Source organism: Polypterus senegalus, chromosome 2, assembly GCF_016835505.1.
Source record: "Polypterus senegalus isolate Bchr_013 chromosome 2, ASM1683550v1, whole genome shotgun sequence".
In the NCBI taxonomy this organism is placed as follows: Eukaryota; Metazoa; Chordata; class Cladistia; order Polypteriformes; family Polypteridae; genus Polypterus; species Polypterus senegalus.
Window position 1 is genome coordinate 49,146,237 of NC_053155.1, and position 18,905 is coordinate 49,165,141.

The 18,905-nt window shown below is 37.5% G+C and overlaps 1 protein-coding gene across 2 annotated transcripts in view; it reads right to left on the reverse strand.

The window, feature by feature from the left end:
* Positions 1-18,905, reverse strand: part of wwc3 (WWC family member 3) — a 242,930-nt gene that overhangs the window by 102,681 nt on the left and 121,344 nt on the right. For both annotated transcript variants that reach the window (XM_039743645.1, XM_039743644.1), the window contains exons 3-4: positions 5,794-5,997; positions 4,275-4,351 (exon numbers count right to left, since the gene is read on the reverse strand). In XM_039743645.1, the coding sequence (XP_039599579.1) occupies positions 4,275-4,351; positions 5,794-5,997 (281 nt within the window). The remainder of the gene's footprint in view (positions 1-4,274; positions 4,352-5,793; positions 5,998-18,905) is intronic.

The following is an 18,905-nucleotide window of genomic DNA, read 5'->3' on the forward strand; positions in this document are numbered from 1 at the left end:
CTCCATAAAAGTGTCACTTGTACTTGTGCCTTTAACACATTTCTCATCTCAGACATTACCTTTTTCACTATAACAATTATACAGTAATTTTGACATATGTTACATTTTTACAAAAGTATATGATCACAGCTACATAATATGATGTATTTAAGAATAAACAACATTCACTCATGGTTTTAGGTCTTTGTAACTTTCTCTTTTTATAATATGATCTATCTATATTTATACATACACCCCCACACACATTACATATGAAAGCGTGGTGAGCCTCTTAGAGGAACCCGTTTTCTGGATATACTGGGTGGGACACAAATTCACTCAGTTGTCACTTCCTACTTCCCTAGAATGGAAGAACACCACCCAGAAGAAGAATGGCATCACTTCCACCTCTCCCATTGCAGGCCGGGTGGATAAAAACCTACCTGCTCCATAAATCCAACATTATTTGATGAGCAAACATCAGGAAAATTGCACCGAACTGCTATGATTGTTTTCTAGAAGTGGTGTAACATTTGTTAACACTATAATTTTGTTACTGGCTTTTTCTTGAATGAGCTCTAATTCTTCATTTGATTCACTGTCCTTCCTTTTTACTACACATACACACATAAAAATATATTGTATACACACATGTATATCACTTTTAGTATTCATGATTTTTTTAATATATCACTTTTGATTATGGGTGGCACGGTGGTGCAGTGGTAGTGCTGCTGCCTCGCAGTTAGGAGACTCAGGTTCACTTCCCAGGTCCTCCCTGTGTGGAGTTTGCTTGTTTTCCCCGTGTCTGTGTGGGTTTCCTCCGGGTGCTCCGGTTTCCTCCCTCAGTCCAAAGACATGCAGGTTAGGTGCATTGACAATCCTAAATTGTCTCTAGTGTTTGTGTGTGTGTATACTGTATATGTGCCCTGCGGTGGGCTGGCACCCTGCTGGGGGTCTGTTCCTGCCTTGCGCCCTGTGTTGGCTGGGATTAGCTCCAGCAGACCCACATTAGCATATAGCGGGTTTGAAAATGACTGACTGACTGACTGACTTTTGATTATGTATGATTACAAAATTCCATGCATTATATTCTGATAGATTTGTTTTTTAAAAAGAATTCATATGAACAGTAATTCAAATGTCATTGTTTCCTGTTTGAAGTATGCTGCTGAAAGTTCAGAAAACAAAATATAGCCAACTTTAAAAAGTGTCATATGCAAAATAAAATGAATGTATTGCCTCAAGCATTGTTTCTGTTAGGTGCAAATTAACACAAGACTTAAACATTCAGGAAAAATGCAGTAAAAAGTCAACATTGACTTGGGCCAAAAAATGTATCTATACAAGAAAAATGCTCAGATTTTGGCATAGTTGACAACACAGTTTTATTAAACAGCCAAGAAAAATCTGCTGGACTATCAGTCACTGTTCTTGTGTTGTTTGGATGATAATCATCAAATTAGTTTCAGTAAGTATAGAAACTTGATGACTGTACTCTGTTCTTATGTTTTCATAATAAGATAAGATTATTTGGGTTTTCATTATACACAATTGTTGGGAGATATAGTGGTGCTTGAAAGTTTGTGAACCCTTTAGAATTTTCTATATTTCTGCATAAATATGACCTAAAACATCATCAGATTTTCATTCAAGTCCTAAAAGTAGATAAAGAGTAACCAGTTAAACAAATGAGACAAAAATATTATAATATATAATATACTTGGTCATTTATTTATTAAGGAAAATGATCGAATATTACATATTTGTGAGTGGCAAAAGTATGTGAACCTCTAGGATTAGCAGTTAGTTTGAAGGTGAAATTAGAGTCAGGTGTTTTCAATCAATGAGATGACAATCAGGTGTCAGTGGGCACCCCGTGTTATTTAAAGAACAGGATCTATCAAAGTCTTGAATAAATAAACGACTAAGTATAATATTTTTGTCTTATTTGTTTAACTGGTTTCTCTTTATCTACTTTTAGGACTTGAGTGAAAATCTGATGTTGATTTAGGTCATATTTATGCAAAAATATAGAAAATTCTAAAGGGTTCACAAACTTTCAAGCACCACTGTATAGTTAGAATACTTAGGCGATGTTCACTGTACAACTTTTTTGCCTTAATATGTCACAAATCCGATGTTTTCAGGGCTCTGTGGACACCAAAATCCAATATTTTCAAATCAGATTTGAGTCCCTTTCATATGTGGTCCTAGATCTGGTATGCATCTAATTCATGGTCATGCAACATGAAGGAGAATTGTCAAATCAGAATTCATGTGTCTTTTTTCCTATACACATTGGATGAGCATTGCTATCATCAGCCAAAACCAGCAGTGTGACAAAATAGCAATGGAGGAGAGCTACAGCTGTGACAACAGTCAAGGTCCCACCATTGCTGGCTCTTTTTCTCATACTCACACATGTCTTGGTGAAGCAGTGCCAAAAATGACTGGAAAAACAGCAAAAGCTAGCTGTCAGGCTTTTATTCACCTTCTCGATCTACAGCTGATGAACGGTTTGCTGTCCCCCAGAACAAAATGTGACGCACACACTAGCTGCATTCACTTTGTTGGTTTTAATACCAGAAGCCATCTGGTAAATACAAAGTTTTTGTTGTTGGTGCTACAGATGACTTGTGCACAAACATATCAATGTGGACATGCGTGTTGTTTCAAAAGACAGATGTGTTCACATTACAGTTAAATATAGGTCACTTGTACTTCGGAATGTAAACCATCAAGATGGACAAATCCAATCTGAGCAAAAAATTGGAATTGAGCAATGAAGCATGTAAAGTGAACACAGTCTTAATGTTAATTTTCATCACATGGAGATTACGCTTAACTACATTTTCCATCTAAACAAATAATTTTCTGCTTTTGGAACAAGAAGTTAAAAGATAGAATAAATAATAACTTTAACTTTAAACACAGACGAAAAACTACATTAACTGACACAAATGCCACAGATCATAACAACATGCTGCCACTTTTTAATTCAGTGGGCTGTGAACATTAAATTTTGCTGAATCAGTCTGAAACTTAGGTGCTATCTTTGAAATCAACCTTTCCTTTAGCACTCATGTAATAGCACCACCCAAAACATAATAGAGGTTGAGTATCAGTAATCCAAAATTCAAATGGAGACAGGAACCAGCTCTGAGCAGGTCATTACTCCATCATAGTGCACAGTTACTCAGATAGGCCTCATTTAGATGTGCCAATTAACCTTTCAATCAGGTCTTTTGGACATGGAAGAAAATTGCTGTACAAGAAAAAATTACACTTAACATTCGGAAGAATATGCAAACCTCACTCAAACAGTGCCCTGACCAAATTCTTAATATACTTTTTAATTGTTTGCTTAATTTAAAATTAAGGATGCTTAGACTACTGTTTTTACTTTAACATTTTAGAATTTTTTTAATTTTAAAACAGCAATTAGCTCAATTATCTTAAGTACAGTATATGCATACAAAGAATCTGTATTCTAACAAATGTATTTTATAACATTTGGCTTTTGTTGTGTATAGTCGGTGTAAATGACATACGGTAGTGTTTTTTGTCTTCTCTCCAAAGGAAATGATCAAAAAAGACATAACACATAAAATTAATACAATATTATTCATTTTAATCTCTTTTTTTTGTTATTTTAGTTTAGTGCTTGCCATCCCCCATAGCTCTGCCCCTGCCTAGCTCCCAAGTCATGACATCATGTTTCCCCCTCTCCTGGGCCCTTAGCCTCTGTCTCGGATTATCGGGAATATATCGCTCCTGGAAGTGAACTATGATACTTAGCGCAATGAGAGAAGTCCCAAAATCAGCCTGGAATGTTCAAGCAATTTATAGAATAAAAACGACTTAAATCCGTTAAGTAGTTCTTTCGTTTGTTAGCTAAGTGGGTGTAAGATACGCCCTGATAGTGGTGCGTTAGTGAGGAGGGCCCCAACTCCCTCCCCGCTGCATGTCTCTCGGATTAACGCAAATAAATTGGTACCGCGAGCAAACTATGATACAAAGCACATTGAGAGATGTTGCAAAATCGACCGGAATGTTTAAGCAAATTATAGAAAAAAACCCAACCCAAACATACTGATAGACAGACAAACATGGATTTTATATATATATATATATATATATATATATATATATATAGATATAGATATAGATAGATAGATATAGATAGATAGATAGATAGATAGATTATCACACAATATTACATTATTTCAGTAGAACAAGATAAATGACTGAGATGATACGTTATAGTACTGTTCACAATATTGGCCACTTACCCTTTCACGTCTGAGTATTATTTCCTCTTTAATTTGGTCAGGGTCATACTTTGTGTTAGAAGACGAGCCAGACAATACTACAAAAGAAGTTTGGGGCATGGGAGAGAGAGAAAGAGAAAAAAGTTAGTTTTATACAAACCAAAACATTTTCATCAAATAAAAGATTAAGTAGAAATCATCTGATAATGTGACAGATAACACAGTCTGATAAAATGTCCAACGTTCAAACTACTTTGGAGATTGCAGAGAACTATATGCAAAACCGTAATATCTTACTAGATTAAATAGTTTTGAGAGAGAAAGAAAAAGTCCAGCCTTATTCTTCAGACTATTTTTTTACTCAATTGAAATTCTGCCTAAATTATAACATTTTTTTTAATTGTAAATTTATTAAACAAATATGGAAGGAAGGAAATTGAGCCATATGAATAAAGAGCCAGTAAAGATACTGTGTTTTTAATTCAATTCAGTTTATTTTTGTACAGCCCTCTACACAGAGTGCATGCGCAAAGCACTGTGACAAGTTCACGACAGATACACATGCAAAGTTTACAAAATACTAATTACATAATGAGTATAGAAATACACAGATGTGTTTCAAACAGACAGAAAAACAAAGTAGTTGAAACAAATTACCATAAATGAAGCCCAGCAAGCTTCATTAAGCTGTCCATTAATTAATAGTTGAACTATGGCCACAAGTTTAGAGACTAAGTTGGCCCACACACAGTCTGTGTGGAATTTCCTCTTATACCTGCAGCTTGTTTTTTTCTGTCTGTCTTGCCTCTTACATCCCAGTGGAGGGCAGGTTAGATTAACTAGAAACTCTAAACTGGCCCGTTGTGAGTAAGTATTGATTATGTGTGTGAGTGTTCCCTGCAGTGAACTCAAAGAAGACTCTCGCTGCCACTTAATCAGAAATGGACAAATGGGTACTGAAAAATGAGTAGATGAATGGAGTGCCTCCAGTTTTAGAAATCATCAGTGATAGATTTAGGAGGATGATGAAACTATTACACAGTCTGATTAAGTCTCAACCCTGACATGATTGTGCTAGGAATTGCTTTAAACTTCCTCTGTTTTCTAGACAAGGGCGAGTGATCTAGAAAGGTGGTGAATGCAACAATAAAGCCTAAAGAATAATGGGAGTCCTGATACTCATAGGTCCAGTATTACAGCCTGAAACTCACAGATTACAGAATATCACGGCAATGGTATGCCAACATTAAGAATCACATATTAAAGGCCAAAGACAGGCCCATGTGCCAGCTAATCACAGGCATTTGTTTTATTTAGTTTAACCATTTCTCTGCTATCCTAGAGTTCCATAAATGTAAAATATGAAAGCAGAACATGGACCTATTCTTAAATTTCATACTGCACATCATTGAAGACATATTCTAAAGTGGACTTAACCTTTACAATTTCAAAAAAATTGCTTGTTTTACTTCAAGGTTCAAGCAAGTTCGCATATTACATGAAGATGGGAACAAAATATACCCAATAAGTATGTACTCACAACTTGCATGAGAGCAACTATCTTCCTCAGAGAGCTCATGGAGATGCAGGTACTCCTGCTGGGCCAGCTCCAATCGCTGCTGCTTTACAAAGTAGATTGCTTTCTTGGCATCAAGAGCCTCCTGGGCCACCACCAAATACTCTTTCAGCATGCGCTCCTGTTCTTGACGCCATTGAGTCCGAGGATCCTCAATTTGGGTGGTCTCTACAGAACAGGGGAAGAAAGAAACAAGAGCAAGAAATGATTCAGTACAAAATTGTACACGGGCATGATCAATCCTTGATGGAAATCTCATTGCTGACCAGCTGACTCAAGGCAACTGAGTTTGTCTTAGCCACAGCAAGATAGAAGCCAAAGTGCTGACAACGTGGGAATATTTATAACATAGAACAGGCATGTAAGTAATTTTTATTTGACCCCACACAAGGATGACTTGCTGTTTTGCAAAAAAAAAAAAAACTGGGAATGGTAATTTCACAGTTTTAATTTATTTTACACAGTTGTAAGTTTTTGCTAATGTAGTTGAAATTGACTTATTTCCCTCCTTGTGCTTTTGACTAAATACTTCCAACACAGAAACATAAAAAAATACAACTGTCAGTGATTTTTTTTTACCGATCCCTGTTTAACTTGGATTGGCAATGTTCCACCTAATTCAGCTGCTTCTCTATGTGTTAATGTGCATTCAAGCTTTTATGCAGCCAGCAAGCAATGTTTAGGTTTGAGGTGGTAAAGATGACATTGACTGCAAAGCAATTACTGTCAAATAAAACTCTGCAAGGACTTTAACATCTTACTTTCTCACTTCAGCCTAAGGGCAAGAAACAATTTAATTTTACTTTGTCCTGAAGGATTTGAGGAACAACATCTTTAATACTTTGTAAAGCAAAGCACTGAAGTGAAGGATAACAGCAATTAATATGTCCAATACATGGCTATTAATAATTTCTGAAACAGTTAAATATTGATCTTTCCTTAAGTACAATTAAGTATATTAACATCAGTCTAGTCCAGGGGTGGCGAACTCCAGGACTCGAGTGCCGCAGTGGCTGCAGGTTTTCATTCTTACCATCTTCTTAATTAGTGACCAGTTTTTGCTGCTGATTACTTCTTTTAATTAACTTGACTCAGGTCCCATAGTTGTTTCTTTTTCTTTAATTAGCAGCCAAACAATAATGAGACCCAAAACAAGCCACCACATGACCAGCTCCCCCTGTGCCCATTACACAATATATGAAATTAAAGAGAAGTGATGATCTTGGTAAGGTTGATCTCTCAGGTCACCAAAACATTTTGACGATGCTCTTAGAAAGAACACAAAAACAACAGTTTTGGAAATGTGTGCTGTGGAAGAATGAGAGCGGCAATAAGCCATGGAATTAAATAACAGGTTTAATTAACAACAAGAATTGGCTTCTCATTAAGAAAGTGATTGGAGTGAAACTGGTTGAAGTTTGAAGCCCCAGTTTAGCTGGTCATCTGTTAGCTCGTTTCACATCTCATTTCTGCTTGGCTGTCATTTAATGAAGAAAGGAATCAATTCAGAGGGCTGAACTCTTCTAACAGGGCTATTAAAGTGATGGGGAAAAAGTTCATTAGCAGTGAAAACTGGTCACTGATTAGGAAAAGGGTTAGAATGAAAACCTGTAGCCACTGCAGCAGTCCAGGCCTGGAGTTCGCCACCCCTGGTCTAGTCTATGATACAACATTTAGTATTTAACTAGGCTGACCCGCCTTTTAAGGCGACCGACTTTTAAGTTGACCACTTCTTAACGCAATTCAATATGTAGATCAATTTGATATTTTATACAAACTCATTAATTTGGTTATATTGCATTTGAGCGGTATTACTTTAATACTCGTAGTTTCTGTTATTTTTGAGATGAAATTTAAACTTTTTTTCTATATTGAGGTCGCCCTTTAGAACCCCCTGATATTTACTACGTGGTGAGGCATTTGTACTCCATCAACATTAATTATTTCCAGAGACATAATTTTGTCTATTTTTCCAGCGCATCGCGCACAAAAGCAAGGGAACAATGGGAGCACCAGAACTCTGCTCACATCATGTCGCCTGCCGCAAGCTGCAAGTAGTAAGTCTGTGATAAGCGGAATACCGCTACGCTTTCCACTCACGGGACGGAAGGACAATCCCAACCGCTTTTATATAGTAAGAAAGAAGAAGAAGATATTGCACAGTCTGGAGTAGAAAATAATCTTTTACCTGGAAAAACGAAACTACAAATCCCATCGTGCATTGCAAAATGGACAGGGCGTGTGTTAAACTCCGCGCCTGCTTAGCACTCATGGAACGGAAGGACAATCCCGACCTCTTTTATATATGACAAGGAAAAACTTACATATTCAAGTAATGACTTATTATAATATTCTCTATAAGGTGCTGTAACAAGAATAAAGATAAGAGAGACAGAGATAACTCACAGTATTGATAATTCAGCTCTATCATACAGGTTTATTTGTTGTTTAACTCAAAATTAACAAATATGCCACACCCTGTTTGGCCCATGGAGAACACCCTCAATGAACACTGTTCAACTCACAGCACTTCTCAACTTGTTTCATTCTCATTTAGTGGGACGATCATACTTGGAGTACCTCAAATTAGCAGATTCATGACCAACTCTTGGCAATCCCCTCTTCTTTTGGCAAGACAATCTCTCTTGCCTTCTCTCCACATCCTTCTAGAGTAGCCACTGTCACTCTAGGTATGTGGCTCCACCTGCCTCAATCTTGATGCTCAATCTTCAATTCGTGACATTAAAAAAAAATTACTTTTTTCTAGTTTTGCATAATATAACACTTCACTTTCCAAATGAATTATGTGGGGAAGGGGGCAAGTTAATTAGTTAATTAGCAATGAGAAGTCAAGCAAAATGACACTTTTTATTGGCTAACTGAACAGATTACAATATGCAAGCTTTCTACAACTCAGGACCCTTCTTCAGGCAGTTAAGGAGCCTGTGTTACCTCGAAAGCTTGCATATTGCAATCTGTTCAGTTAGCCAATAAAAGGTGTAATTTTGCATAGTCAACATGCAAGCAATGTAGTGTAGGAAAACAGAGTGAAATTATTGCTAATTAATCTTATCCCAGACAGTGTTACTTCAAACAACAACATTAAAAGGTTAAAGAATAATCGTGAGCCCAACACTTTCTGTCAAATGAGCAAATATGTTCCTTTAAAGTGGTTGTAATTTTGGGCAATCACAAAACACACACTGATCAGCCACAACATTAAAACCACTGACCTAATATTGTGTAGGTCCCCCTCACTGTGCCAAAATATCTCTTACCATTGAGACATGGACTCCACAAAACCTCCGAAGGTGTCCAGTGTTATCTAGCACCATTTGTTAGCAGTAGATCGTTTACGTTTTGTAAATAGTGAGCTGGAGCATCCATGGAGTGAACTTGTTTTACCAGCACATCCTACAGATGCTCCACTGGACTGAGATCTAGGAAATTTAAAGGACAAATCAATGCCTTGAACTTTTTGCCATGATCCTCAAACCATTCTTGAACAACATTTGCATTTGAAAGAGGACACTGCCATCACGGAATACTATTGCCATGAAGGGGTGTACATGGTTTATAACAATCTTTAGGTAGGTGGTACTTGTTCTTCTAGCAGAATATTGGCCGGAGCATAACATTGCTCTGCTGGCTTGCCTTCTTCCCATAGTGCACCCTGCTGCCATCTCACCCCAGATAAACAATGTGCACACACAAGGCCATCAACGTGAGCTAAAAGATAACTTTACTCATCCGACCAGACCACTTTCGTCTATTGCTCCATGGTGGACAGAAGTCACCACAGGCCCTATGATTAATCTGCAGCTATGCAGCTCCACACACAGCAACCTGCGATACACTGTGTTTATGATGCACACCTTTCACCCATGACCAGCATTAAGTTTTTCAGAATTTGTTCTACAGTAGCACTTTTATGGGATTGGACCAGACAGTAAGCCTTTTGTCTCCGCACACATCATCAAGCCTTGGGCACCCATAACTCAGTCACTGGTTCATCGGTAGTTCTTCCTAGGACCAGTTTTAGTAGGTGGTACAAACTAACACGTACCAGAAATGGCCCACAAGAGGTTATTATAGTTAACGAAAACTAAAATCAAAACAAACTATTATTAAAAAAACATTTTCATAAACTGAAATAAAATAACAAAACCGAAATGAAAAACTAAAACTAAACGAAATTATTAAAGTAGCTGGAAAGACTAACTGAAATAAAATAATTTACTAAAATATTTTTAGTTTTCAATTTTTAAATGAATATTCTTGCCGTTAGTCTTTAACCCTTGTAAGTTTTAATTCTAAAACAGAAAGTCATTGACCACGAGCCGCCCGCACATATTCATCCAGTGAATGGCCGCTGATGATGGAGGGCGACTGTTCACACAGCATTTACAGTGACAGAGCAAGCTGAATGCGGGTGCGTAAAGCGTGTGAAATAGAAAGCGATTTACGTGCCGCCTTTCTTTGTGCTTGTTGTATATCAAGATGTAATCAGAATGTGCTGGTCAACAAAACGTTTACCATATGGACAGAAAAATCACGAGTGAGTAACGTTTCAGTTTATTTCTCAGTTGACTGCTTTTTGTTTACAGCAATTCACCTGCCACTTCGCACAGGAGAAATCATTTTTACTTTCTCATATACAAAGTATAGAGAAAGTATAGTAATCATGAAAAAAATTCAACCTCGATATTCTGATGAATCTTGATGTTATAGAACTCCCAGGGTCCAAAAGTACCATTTTTTGGAATTATGTGTGTGTACGTGTGTGTGTAAACATGATAACTAAAAAACACAACTAGATACAGTAGATAGATGAAATTCGACATGTGGTTGTTACACCACAGTTGTAGATTTGTATTAACTTTTGGGCCAAATCCATCACCTGGAAGTGGTACTTTACCTGAACACATACTAGATTTTTTTTTTTATTCATGCAGCTGCAGAGCCCGATTTATTCAACTTTACTTTTATAATAATTGTTCAATATATTATTAATCTGATTTGATTTGTTGCTGATGGTTCCTTAATGTACATAATATAAAAATATAATCATTGTCTTGCGGTTTGCTCCTCAAATATCCATCCCCATATCTGAGTATGCAAGAAAGTCTGGGGAAGACTGCTCCCGGTTTTTGAAAATAACTGATCGGCACTGATCGAGAGACAGACTAGGTCATCATACAAAATCAGCATATTGTTGTTGACCAATCACTTTTGCTTTAAAAACATCGTTTAACAATGAAGCGATACAAACAAAGGTAGGTAGGCGAAGAGAGTCTGCCAAGTGATGAAAAACTAAATATACTAATAGGTTGTTGTATTTACTCTATATTTATTAATTTATGTCATTTTTAGTTCATATCCACAATTCAAAATACCTGATATTGTGAAAGTAATCCATTAGCAGAATTGTATTTTAAAATATTTGTCTCCCTTTTTTCAATGTTTTCTCTCTCAAAATAGATAGAGGAAATATCATATTATTTTTGTTCTTAACATCAGCCTTATCATACATATTGCATACCAGGGATTTTTCCTGCCTTACGTCCAAACCTGCTGCGGTAGGCTCCAGGTTTCCTGCAATCCTCCTCTGGATAAACAGGTTTAGATAATGTATATATTGTTCTTAATTTCAGATGCTGTCTCTGTTTTATGCCTGTCCAACTCCTATTACCTGCTCTTGCTCTGCTCATTATGGGTTTACTGTCCTTTATGGTGGGCTATTCAAGTCCCACTGCCTCTAACCTTAACACTACATGTTTGTTTTTCTTTGTTTCCCTCAATACAGCTAGTTGGGGTCTGCACACTGATTCAGGCCTAAGAGCCCTTTTCTTCCTAAGCCCCTGTAAATTTCATGAGGAAAATATTTTAAAAATTATTAAATTGTGTAAAATTGTTCATATTCAGTATCTAGATTTGATTATACTTGTTTTTATCAGACAAAAACAAAACCAGATAGTAAACCATGTGGTGTGGTAAGCTTCCACTAACATTAAACACGTATCCAAATCTGTTAATTGTACAGTTCTGTCTCATTGTGACACAAAACTAAACTTTGTACGAGCTCCATGCCATCATTACTAAAACTAAAGCTAATAGTTATAAATATAAAATAGAAATGTCTTTGTGAAATAAAAACTAAACTAAACCTAAAAATACACAACCAAGGAAAACTAAAACTAAACTGAGTTTCCAAGTAAGGTTAGAAAAAATATAGAAATAAAAAATAATATAAAAAGGCAAAACTATAATAACCTTGCACTGGTGCCACCACAGTGAATATTTAGCTGCATACCTGACATTTAACAGGCTGGCAACATCAAAATACAGATCACATCAATATGCTTCTGTTGCTAAACAAAAATGTATAACATTTTTCATGATGTTATGATAAGACAATTTAGGACACGTTTTCACTTGACATTAAAACAATTTCTTATCACTCATTATTTATTAAAAAATCTGCAAACATTATCCTTGCACTATCCTTATTATTTTCATGTTCTTAAGCAGGAGGATTAATAAAGTATCTATCTATCTATCTGATCAAAATTTGCATCACATTTTCAACACAGTTTCACAATTAGGGGAAAAGTAAAGGAAAAGAATGCTCAGCAAGTCAAAAATAGTCTGATCCAAGTCATTCTGGAGAACTATGAGAACAGAGCTCAGAATTTGAGCCAACAATGCAGCTTCGAAGCAGACACACAAGTAAAAAATATTTCCACACTGTAATTTATTCTTCAATGTTTAATTTCCTATTATCGGTAAAATTACAATTCTGGAAACTGTTAATCTGGTACACAAAGAATAAGAGGTTGCATAGAAAGGTGTTTTTTTGAAGTGAAACAAAGAAAATATTGTTAAATAATTATTTTAACAATTTAACCAAGGACTTTTTTTAATTAACGCTCAAGACATGGCATCTTAAACAATAGTGGATTTCATGCATGTGTTCTTCTACTCCAGCTTTAGCTGCATGAAGCTGACTGTTACTTCACTTTTTAACAGCTGTACAGTGGGGCCTTAAAACAAACACTCACAGGCACTTCCAGGGCAGGGATCCAGCATTTGGCAGTGAGGCAAGAATCAAGACTCTGACAGCCAATTCAATATTTTCTATGTTAAAGCAAATTTAATAACTTTTAAGTTTTTGGTACACCTGCAGATATTTTCAGTGTTACCCTTGAAAATGTCATGTATAGTGCAAGGCAAGTAGTTACTACAGTAATACAAGAGAGATGATTATGATTGATGGTGTGGTCTATGGCTGGCCATTTATCCCGGCCAATACCCCCAGGCCGCCAGACGGAGCCCTCCCTGCGACATGGAGATACCCCAAATTCCAGCAGGGCATCATGGACTATGGAGTTTTCCTGTACAGCCCTGCTGGATAATGTCGGGACCACCAGGGCTCGCTGCAGGGACACCCAGGGACTACTATTTGCCCTACGCCCCGGAAGTAGGTTTGAGTCACATGGACAGGAGGAATGACGTACTTCCAGGGTGAAGAAAAAGGACTTTTTATCTGACCCGGAAGTGTTCCTAGTCACATGGACAGAAGGAGCAAAACACTTCCGGGTCAAGGAATATAAAGGACTGTGGGAAATCCTCAGACGACAAGCTGAGCTGGGTGGAAGAGTGGCAACACATCTGGGAGTGGAGGATTGGGATTATTGATTATTAATTGTGTATTGTAGAGAGTTTATGAGTAATGTGGAGAGGAGGGTGCTTTGTGCACTGTATAGTCCGAACAAAATTAATTATTGGACTTTTAGCTGGTGTCTGGCGTATAGTCTGAGGGTTCAAGGGAGCGATAGCGTCCCCTATCTGTCACAATGGCTATTCTGTATTTACCTGGTGCCCTGATCTGAAGATTAATATACTGTAGATCAGGGGTCTCCTGCTCCAATCATGGAGAGCTACTATGGATGCAGGTTTTCATTCTAACCCTTTTCTTAATTAGTGACCAGCTTTTGCTGCTAATTAACTCTTTGCATTAATTTCAATTGATGCGCAATTTAAGACTAATGCCCCCTAATTATTTCTTTTTTTCCTTAATTAGCAACCAAACAATATTAAGACACAAAATGTACCAACACATAAACAACAACCTGTGTCCATCACATAATAACTGAAAATAAAGAAAGGTGAAGGCCTCAATAATGATGATCTGCTCAGGTACACAAGACATTTTGACAGCACTCTTAAAAAAGACGATCAACAGTTTTAGAAATGTCTGCCATGGCAGAATGAGCATCATGGAATTAAATAACAGGTTTAATTAGCAACAAGAATTGGCTTCAAGTTAAACTGAATGAAGGCTGGAGTTTGAGACACCGACTTAGTTGGTCATCTGTTGGCTCACTTCACATCAAATTTATGTTTAGCTGCCATTTAAGGAAAAAAGAATCAATTCAGCGGTCAGAGTCTCAAGAAAAGTCAATTAAACTAAAGGAAAATAGTTAATTAGCAGCAAAAACTGGTCACTAATTAAGAAAAGAGTGAATGAAAACTTGCAGCTACAGTAGCTCTCCAGGGGCCTCATGTATAAATGGTGCGTACGCACAGAAATGTTAAGTAAGAACGTTTTCACGTTCGAATTGTGATGTATAAAACCTAAACTTGGAGTAAAGCCACGCACTTTTCCATGGTACCTCATACCCTGTCGTACGCAAGTTCTCTGCTCGGTTTTGCAGACTGGTGGCACCCAGCGTCAAAGCAATGCTACTGTTCCCGTGTGGTTCATCCTTCTGTTTCAGATCCACATTACTGACGCGGCTTTATAAATACACTGAGATTAAGCTCATATTATTTATTAGTTTAATGCATGTGATTGTAATTAACCTGTAACAATATAATGGTCCACAGAATTGTCGAACTATTCCAAATACCATAGCTGCTTTAGCGTTGTTACTCTCACTGCACCTTCTTCTTCTTCTTTCAGCTGCTCCTGTTAGGGGTTGCCACAGCAGTTCATCTTTTTCCATATTACTCTCACTGCATCACTCGGAGCAGCTAATCGGAAAGAGAATTATCATTATACAGCATCAAGCACACGCTGCCTCAGCCATGCTGTCTATTGAACTGCTTCTCACATGGCAAACGCTTAAAAACCTTGACTGTACGGACTCGCGGTTCAGAAAGAGTTTCATCCCAAGAGCTCTAAATACAATCAATCAGTCCATCAACTGCTCCTTGTAGAACTGTCTGTTCTTATAAGTACAATCACCTCACTGTAAACTTGCGATACAGTTATAATATTGCACAACCTGAGCCACTTTATAAAGCGCATATTTACATATGATAATGATATCATTTTTAAGATGAAATGCAGCAAAATATGCTTATTATATTATACAGATAAAACTTGAACTTTATTTACATAATCTATATTGTTAATAATTAAAGGACACGGTGTCGCTACGCTAGCAAGGATCTGGTGCTCTGTTCACGGATTGTTCCTGCATGCCTCACACTGTATGCTTCACTGGGACTGGCATGAAGGAAAGAGTAATTAAACATGTACTACGAAGATATTTCAATGTTCCTTAAAAGTTATAAGCTTACAGATGGCTTAACGTCTATTACAGAGCTGATTGTGTGGCGATTGAGTATTTGGAGAAAGAAAAGTAAGGGCAGGAATTGGAGGTTAGTATGTTTGAAAGAGACAGTATTGCTGCAATAAATTATTTTATCGAAGGTCGCACACAATCAATGCGCCACCGTATTCCCATGTTTAATAACATGCTTTAACTCCTATCATCATGAAAATGATATCACGTATACATCTCAGTATTTTAGTTATTCAGAGAGCTGTAATATCATGAATGTAATGGATTCTGTGTCCTGTCGGAGGTAGAGAAAGCAAGTTTAAGAAGCATGTAGTGATTCATACACATAGAGCACATAGAACATCAAATACAAAACAAAGCATTTAACGTACTACTTTAGTTACGATGGGATTTGAGAAACTAGTAAATTAAACGATTTTAAGATTAAGTTTATGATGTTCTACTTTAATGACCAAATAAATTACGTGATTAAAGTGGAAATTTTGAGATTAAAGTTGACATTTCCTGCTCTTTCCCCCACTGTGTGCCTTTTTTTTTCTCTGTACCCTAATAAGCTTTCATATGACACTCAGACGGTGGGCTACGACTCGCCTTTTCACGGCGACTTTGATATGCGACTCTTTTTTTATTTCGGGCACTGTACGACTTTGTGAACTTGATCTTTCGAGTTTCTCCAACACGCTATGTCACTCGATCAACTTCCTTTTCTTGTTTATACCACAGTTTAAACCAACAAATAGTAAGTTTTTCCTTGCCTCCACTTGGTATTCGCTGAAATTGTTCAATTTTTTCCTTGTGGTTTTGCCATTGTCTTTTCACAGAACTCTGAGCTTAAGGGCTATTAATATTGATTTACATATTCAAAGAGGTGTACTTCTTTTGAAGTGTTTCGATTTATGAATGTCAAATAACAAGTAACATTAAACATGCAGTATGTTTCTTTTATAAAAATTTCAGATTGTGGAAATATTGCATTCATGATGCTTAAATCACAATTTGAATTGTATCATGGGCTAAATGTATTGTCTCATGCCTATTATTTAGACATAAAAATATACCTCAATGCAAGGGTACATTGAAAGGCATCAGATTTAACTTTTTATTTCCTTTTTTTTTTACTATTGGCTGCAGTGTGTACTTTTCTGTGCAATCTGATCTAGTTAACTGCTATTGTGTTATACCATTGTTAACATGGCTGCTCCCTTTTTCATACGCACCAAAGAAGAGCAGAGAGCGGTTATTCTTTTTTGTGGACAAAAGGTGTATTCAGGAGCACAGATCCATCATTAATTTTCAGATTACATCTTGCCTGAAGAAGGGGCCTGAGTTGCTTCAAAAGCTTGCATATTGCAATCTTTTTAGTTAGCCAAAAAAAGGTGTCTTGTGGTAGAGGGGTCCTTTCATCAGACTGGCTGGCCCAGCACTGTTTCAGCTGTGTATTGGCCAATTGGGGGAGGCAGCTTGATGTCTACAGGACTCTAAACAAATCCAAATCATATTATGTGATATCATCTACTGTTAAATTCTGCTCCGTACTTGTAAATTTTTTATTTTTATACTGTATTGAGGATTTGTTCTGTTCTGTGTATTGTACTATATTGTATTGACCCCATTCTTTTTACAGCCAATGAACACCAAACCTAACTGGAAAGGGGTCTGCCTTTGAACTGCCTTTCCCAAGGTTTCATCCATTTTTTCCCTACAAGGGTTTTTTTGGGAGTTTTTCCTTGTCTTCCTAGAGAGTCAAGGCTGGGGACTGTCAAGAGGCAGGGCCTGTTAAAGCCCATTGTGGAACTTCTTGTGTGATTTTGGGCTATACAAAAATAAATTGTATTATATTGTATTTTACTTGACTTCTCATTACATCAGGGATGGGCAAAGTCATTCTTGGAGGGCCGCAGTGGCTGCAGGGTTTTGTTCCAACCCAATTGCTTAATAAGAAGCTCTTATTGCTCAAGTGACACTTCAGCTTCACTTTCGTTGTCTCCCTCATCAAGATTTTGAACCCTTATTGCTTAATTAAGTCTTAAACGGCTGCATTCTGGGTTTTGAATTGCTCCTTATTAGCAATAAGATGCAAATGACAAAAGAAACCAGCAGTTCTCCATTTTGCTTGTTACCCTTTACACCTGTGTGTATTTAGCGTGCACTATTTGGTTTAATTAAATACTTTGAAGGAAAGAGAAGAGAAAAAAGTGAAAGATTGAGAATTACCCATCCGTTTTACACTTCAAAGTATTTGGATGATATCCTTAGAATGGAAAAAAAATCTAGGATATGAGAATGACTTGACATAGCAGAGTTAAAGCACTAACAAGCCATGAAATGTAATTATTGGCAAGGATTGTTTTCTAATTAGGCAACTGGGTTGGAACAAAAACCCGCGGCCACTGCAGCCCTCCAGGAATGACTTTGCCCACCCCTGCATTACATCCATAATGGCTAACATGGTACAACACCCTAGTAGCACAGTATGAAAAAAACCTTTTGCTTCAGCAAACAAATGAATTGAACAGTTCAAGAATGGCCAGAAAAGTGTCACAGATGAAGAATAATTTAGTCACCTATTTATATTCATTACTGCAGATAAATATTAAACGTGCCCATGATATAGTCCTGGCAAAAGGGGGAGTGAATGTTATTTATGCATCCCCACAGCAGGACTTTATTTCACCAGAGGTAGGGGCGGACTACTGAGGCTTTTACCATCCCCGCTCTGTGGCTGAGACGACGGAGGATACACAGTAAACAAAAGCGGGGCAGAAGGAGCGGCCTACGCACTAGGCTACATGCTAACCCATACAGACCGGCTCTTCCTCACTAATGCCAGGTCTCTCGCCAATAAGACGGACGAGATTCGGCTGAGGATCGCCTCACGTGGGGTGGACAGCTGTGCAGCAATTATTACAGAGACCTGGCTGGATAATAACATCCCAGATGCCATGGTGGAGCTAGAGGGGTAAGCTCTTTTCCGGCCAGACAGGACTACAGCTTCCGCTAAATGTAAAGGTGGGGGGCTGGTGCTGTACATTAATAAATCCGGGTGTACAGCTACAAACATTTTTGGAACATACTGTCTCCCCCGACTTGGAATATCTGGCAGTGAAATGCAGACCATTCAAGATGGTAAGAGAGTTATTCTCCATCCTGATAGTGGCTGTTTATATCCCACTGCAAGCTAACACTAAATTAGCATTGGAAGAGCTGTACTGCCTGATTAGCAGACAAATGAATGCCAATCCAGATGCGGCCTTGATTGTGGCTGGTGACTTTAATCATGTAGAATTAAAAGCAGTGCATCCAAATTTCGAGGATTTATAAACTTTCCAACTAGAGACAATAGCATTCTGGGTCAAGTTTACTGCAACATCCCAAGAGCATACAAGGTAGCAGCCCCACATCTGGGCATATCAGACCACATTGCAATGGAGCTGATCCCAGCCTATACTCCCATGATCTGCAAGATGAAACCAACTATCAGAA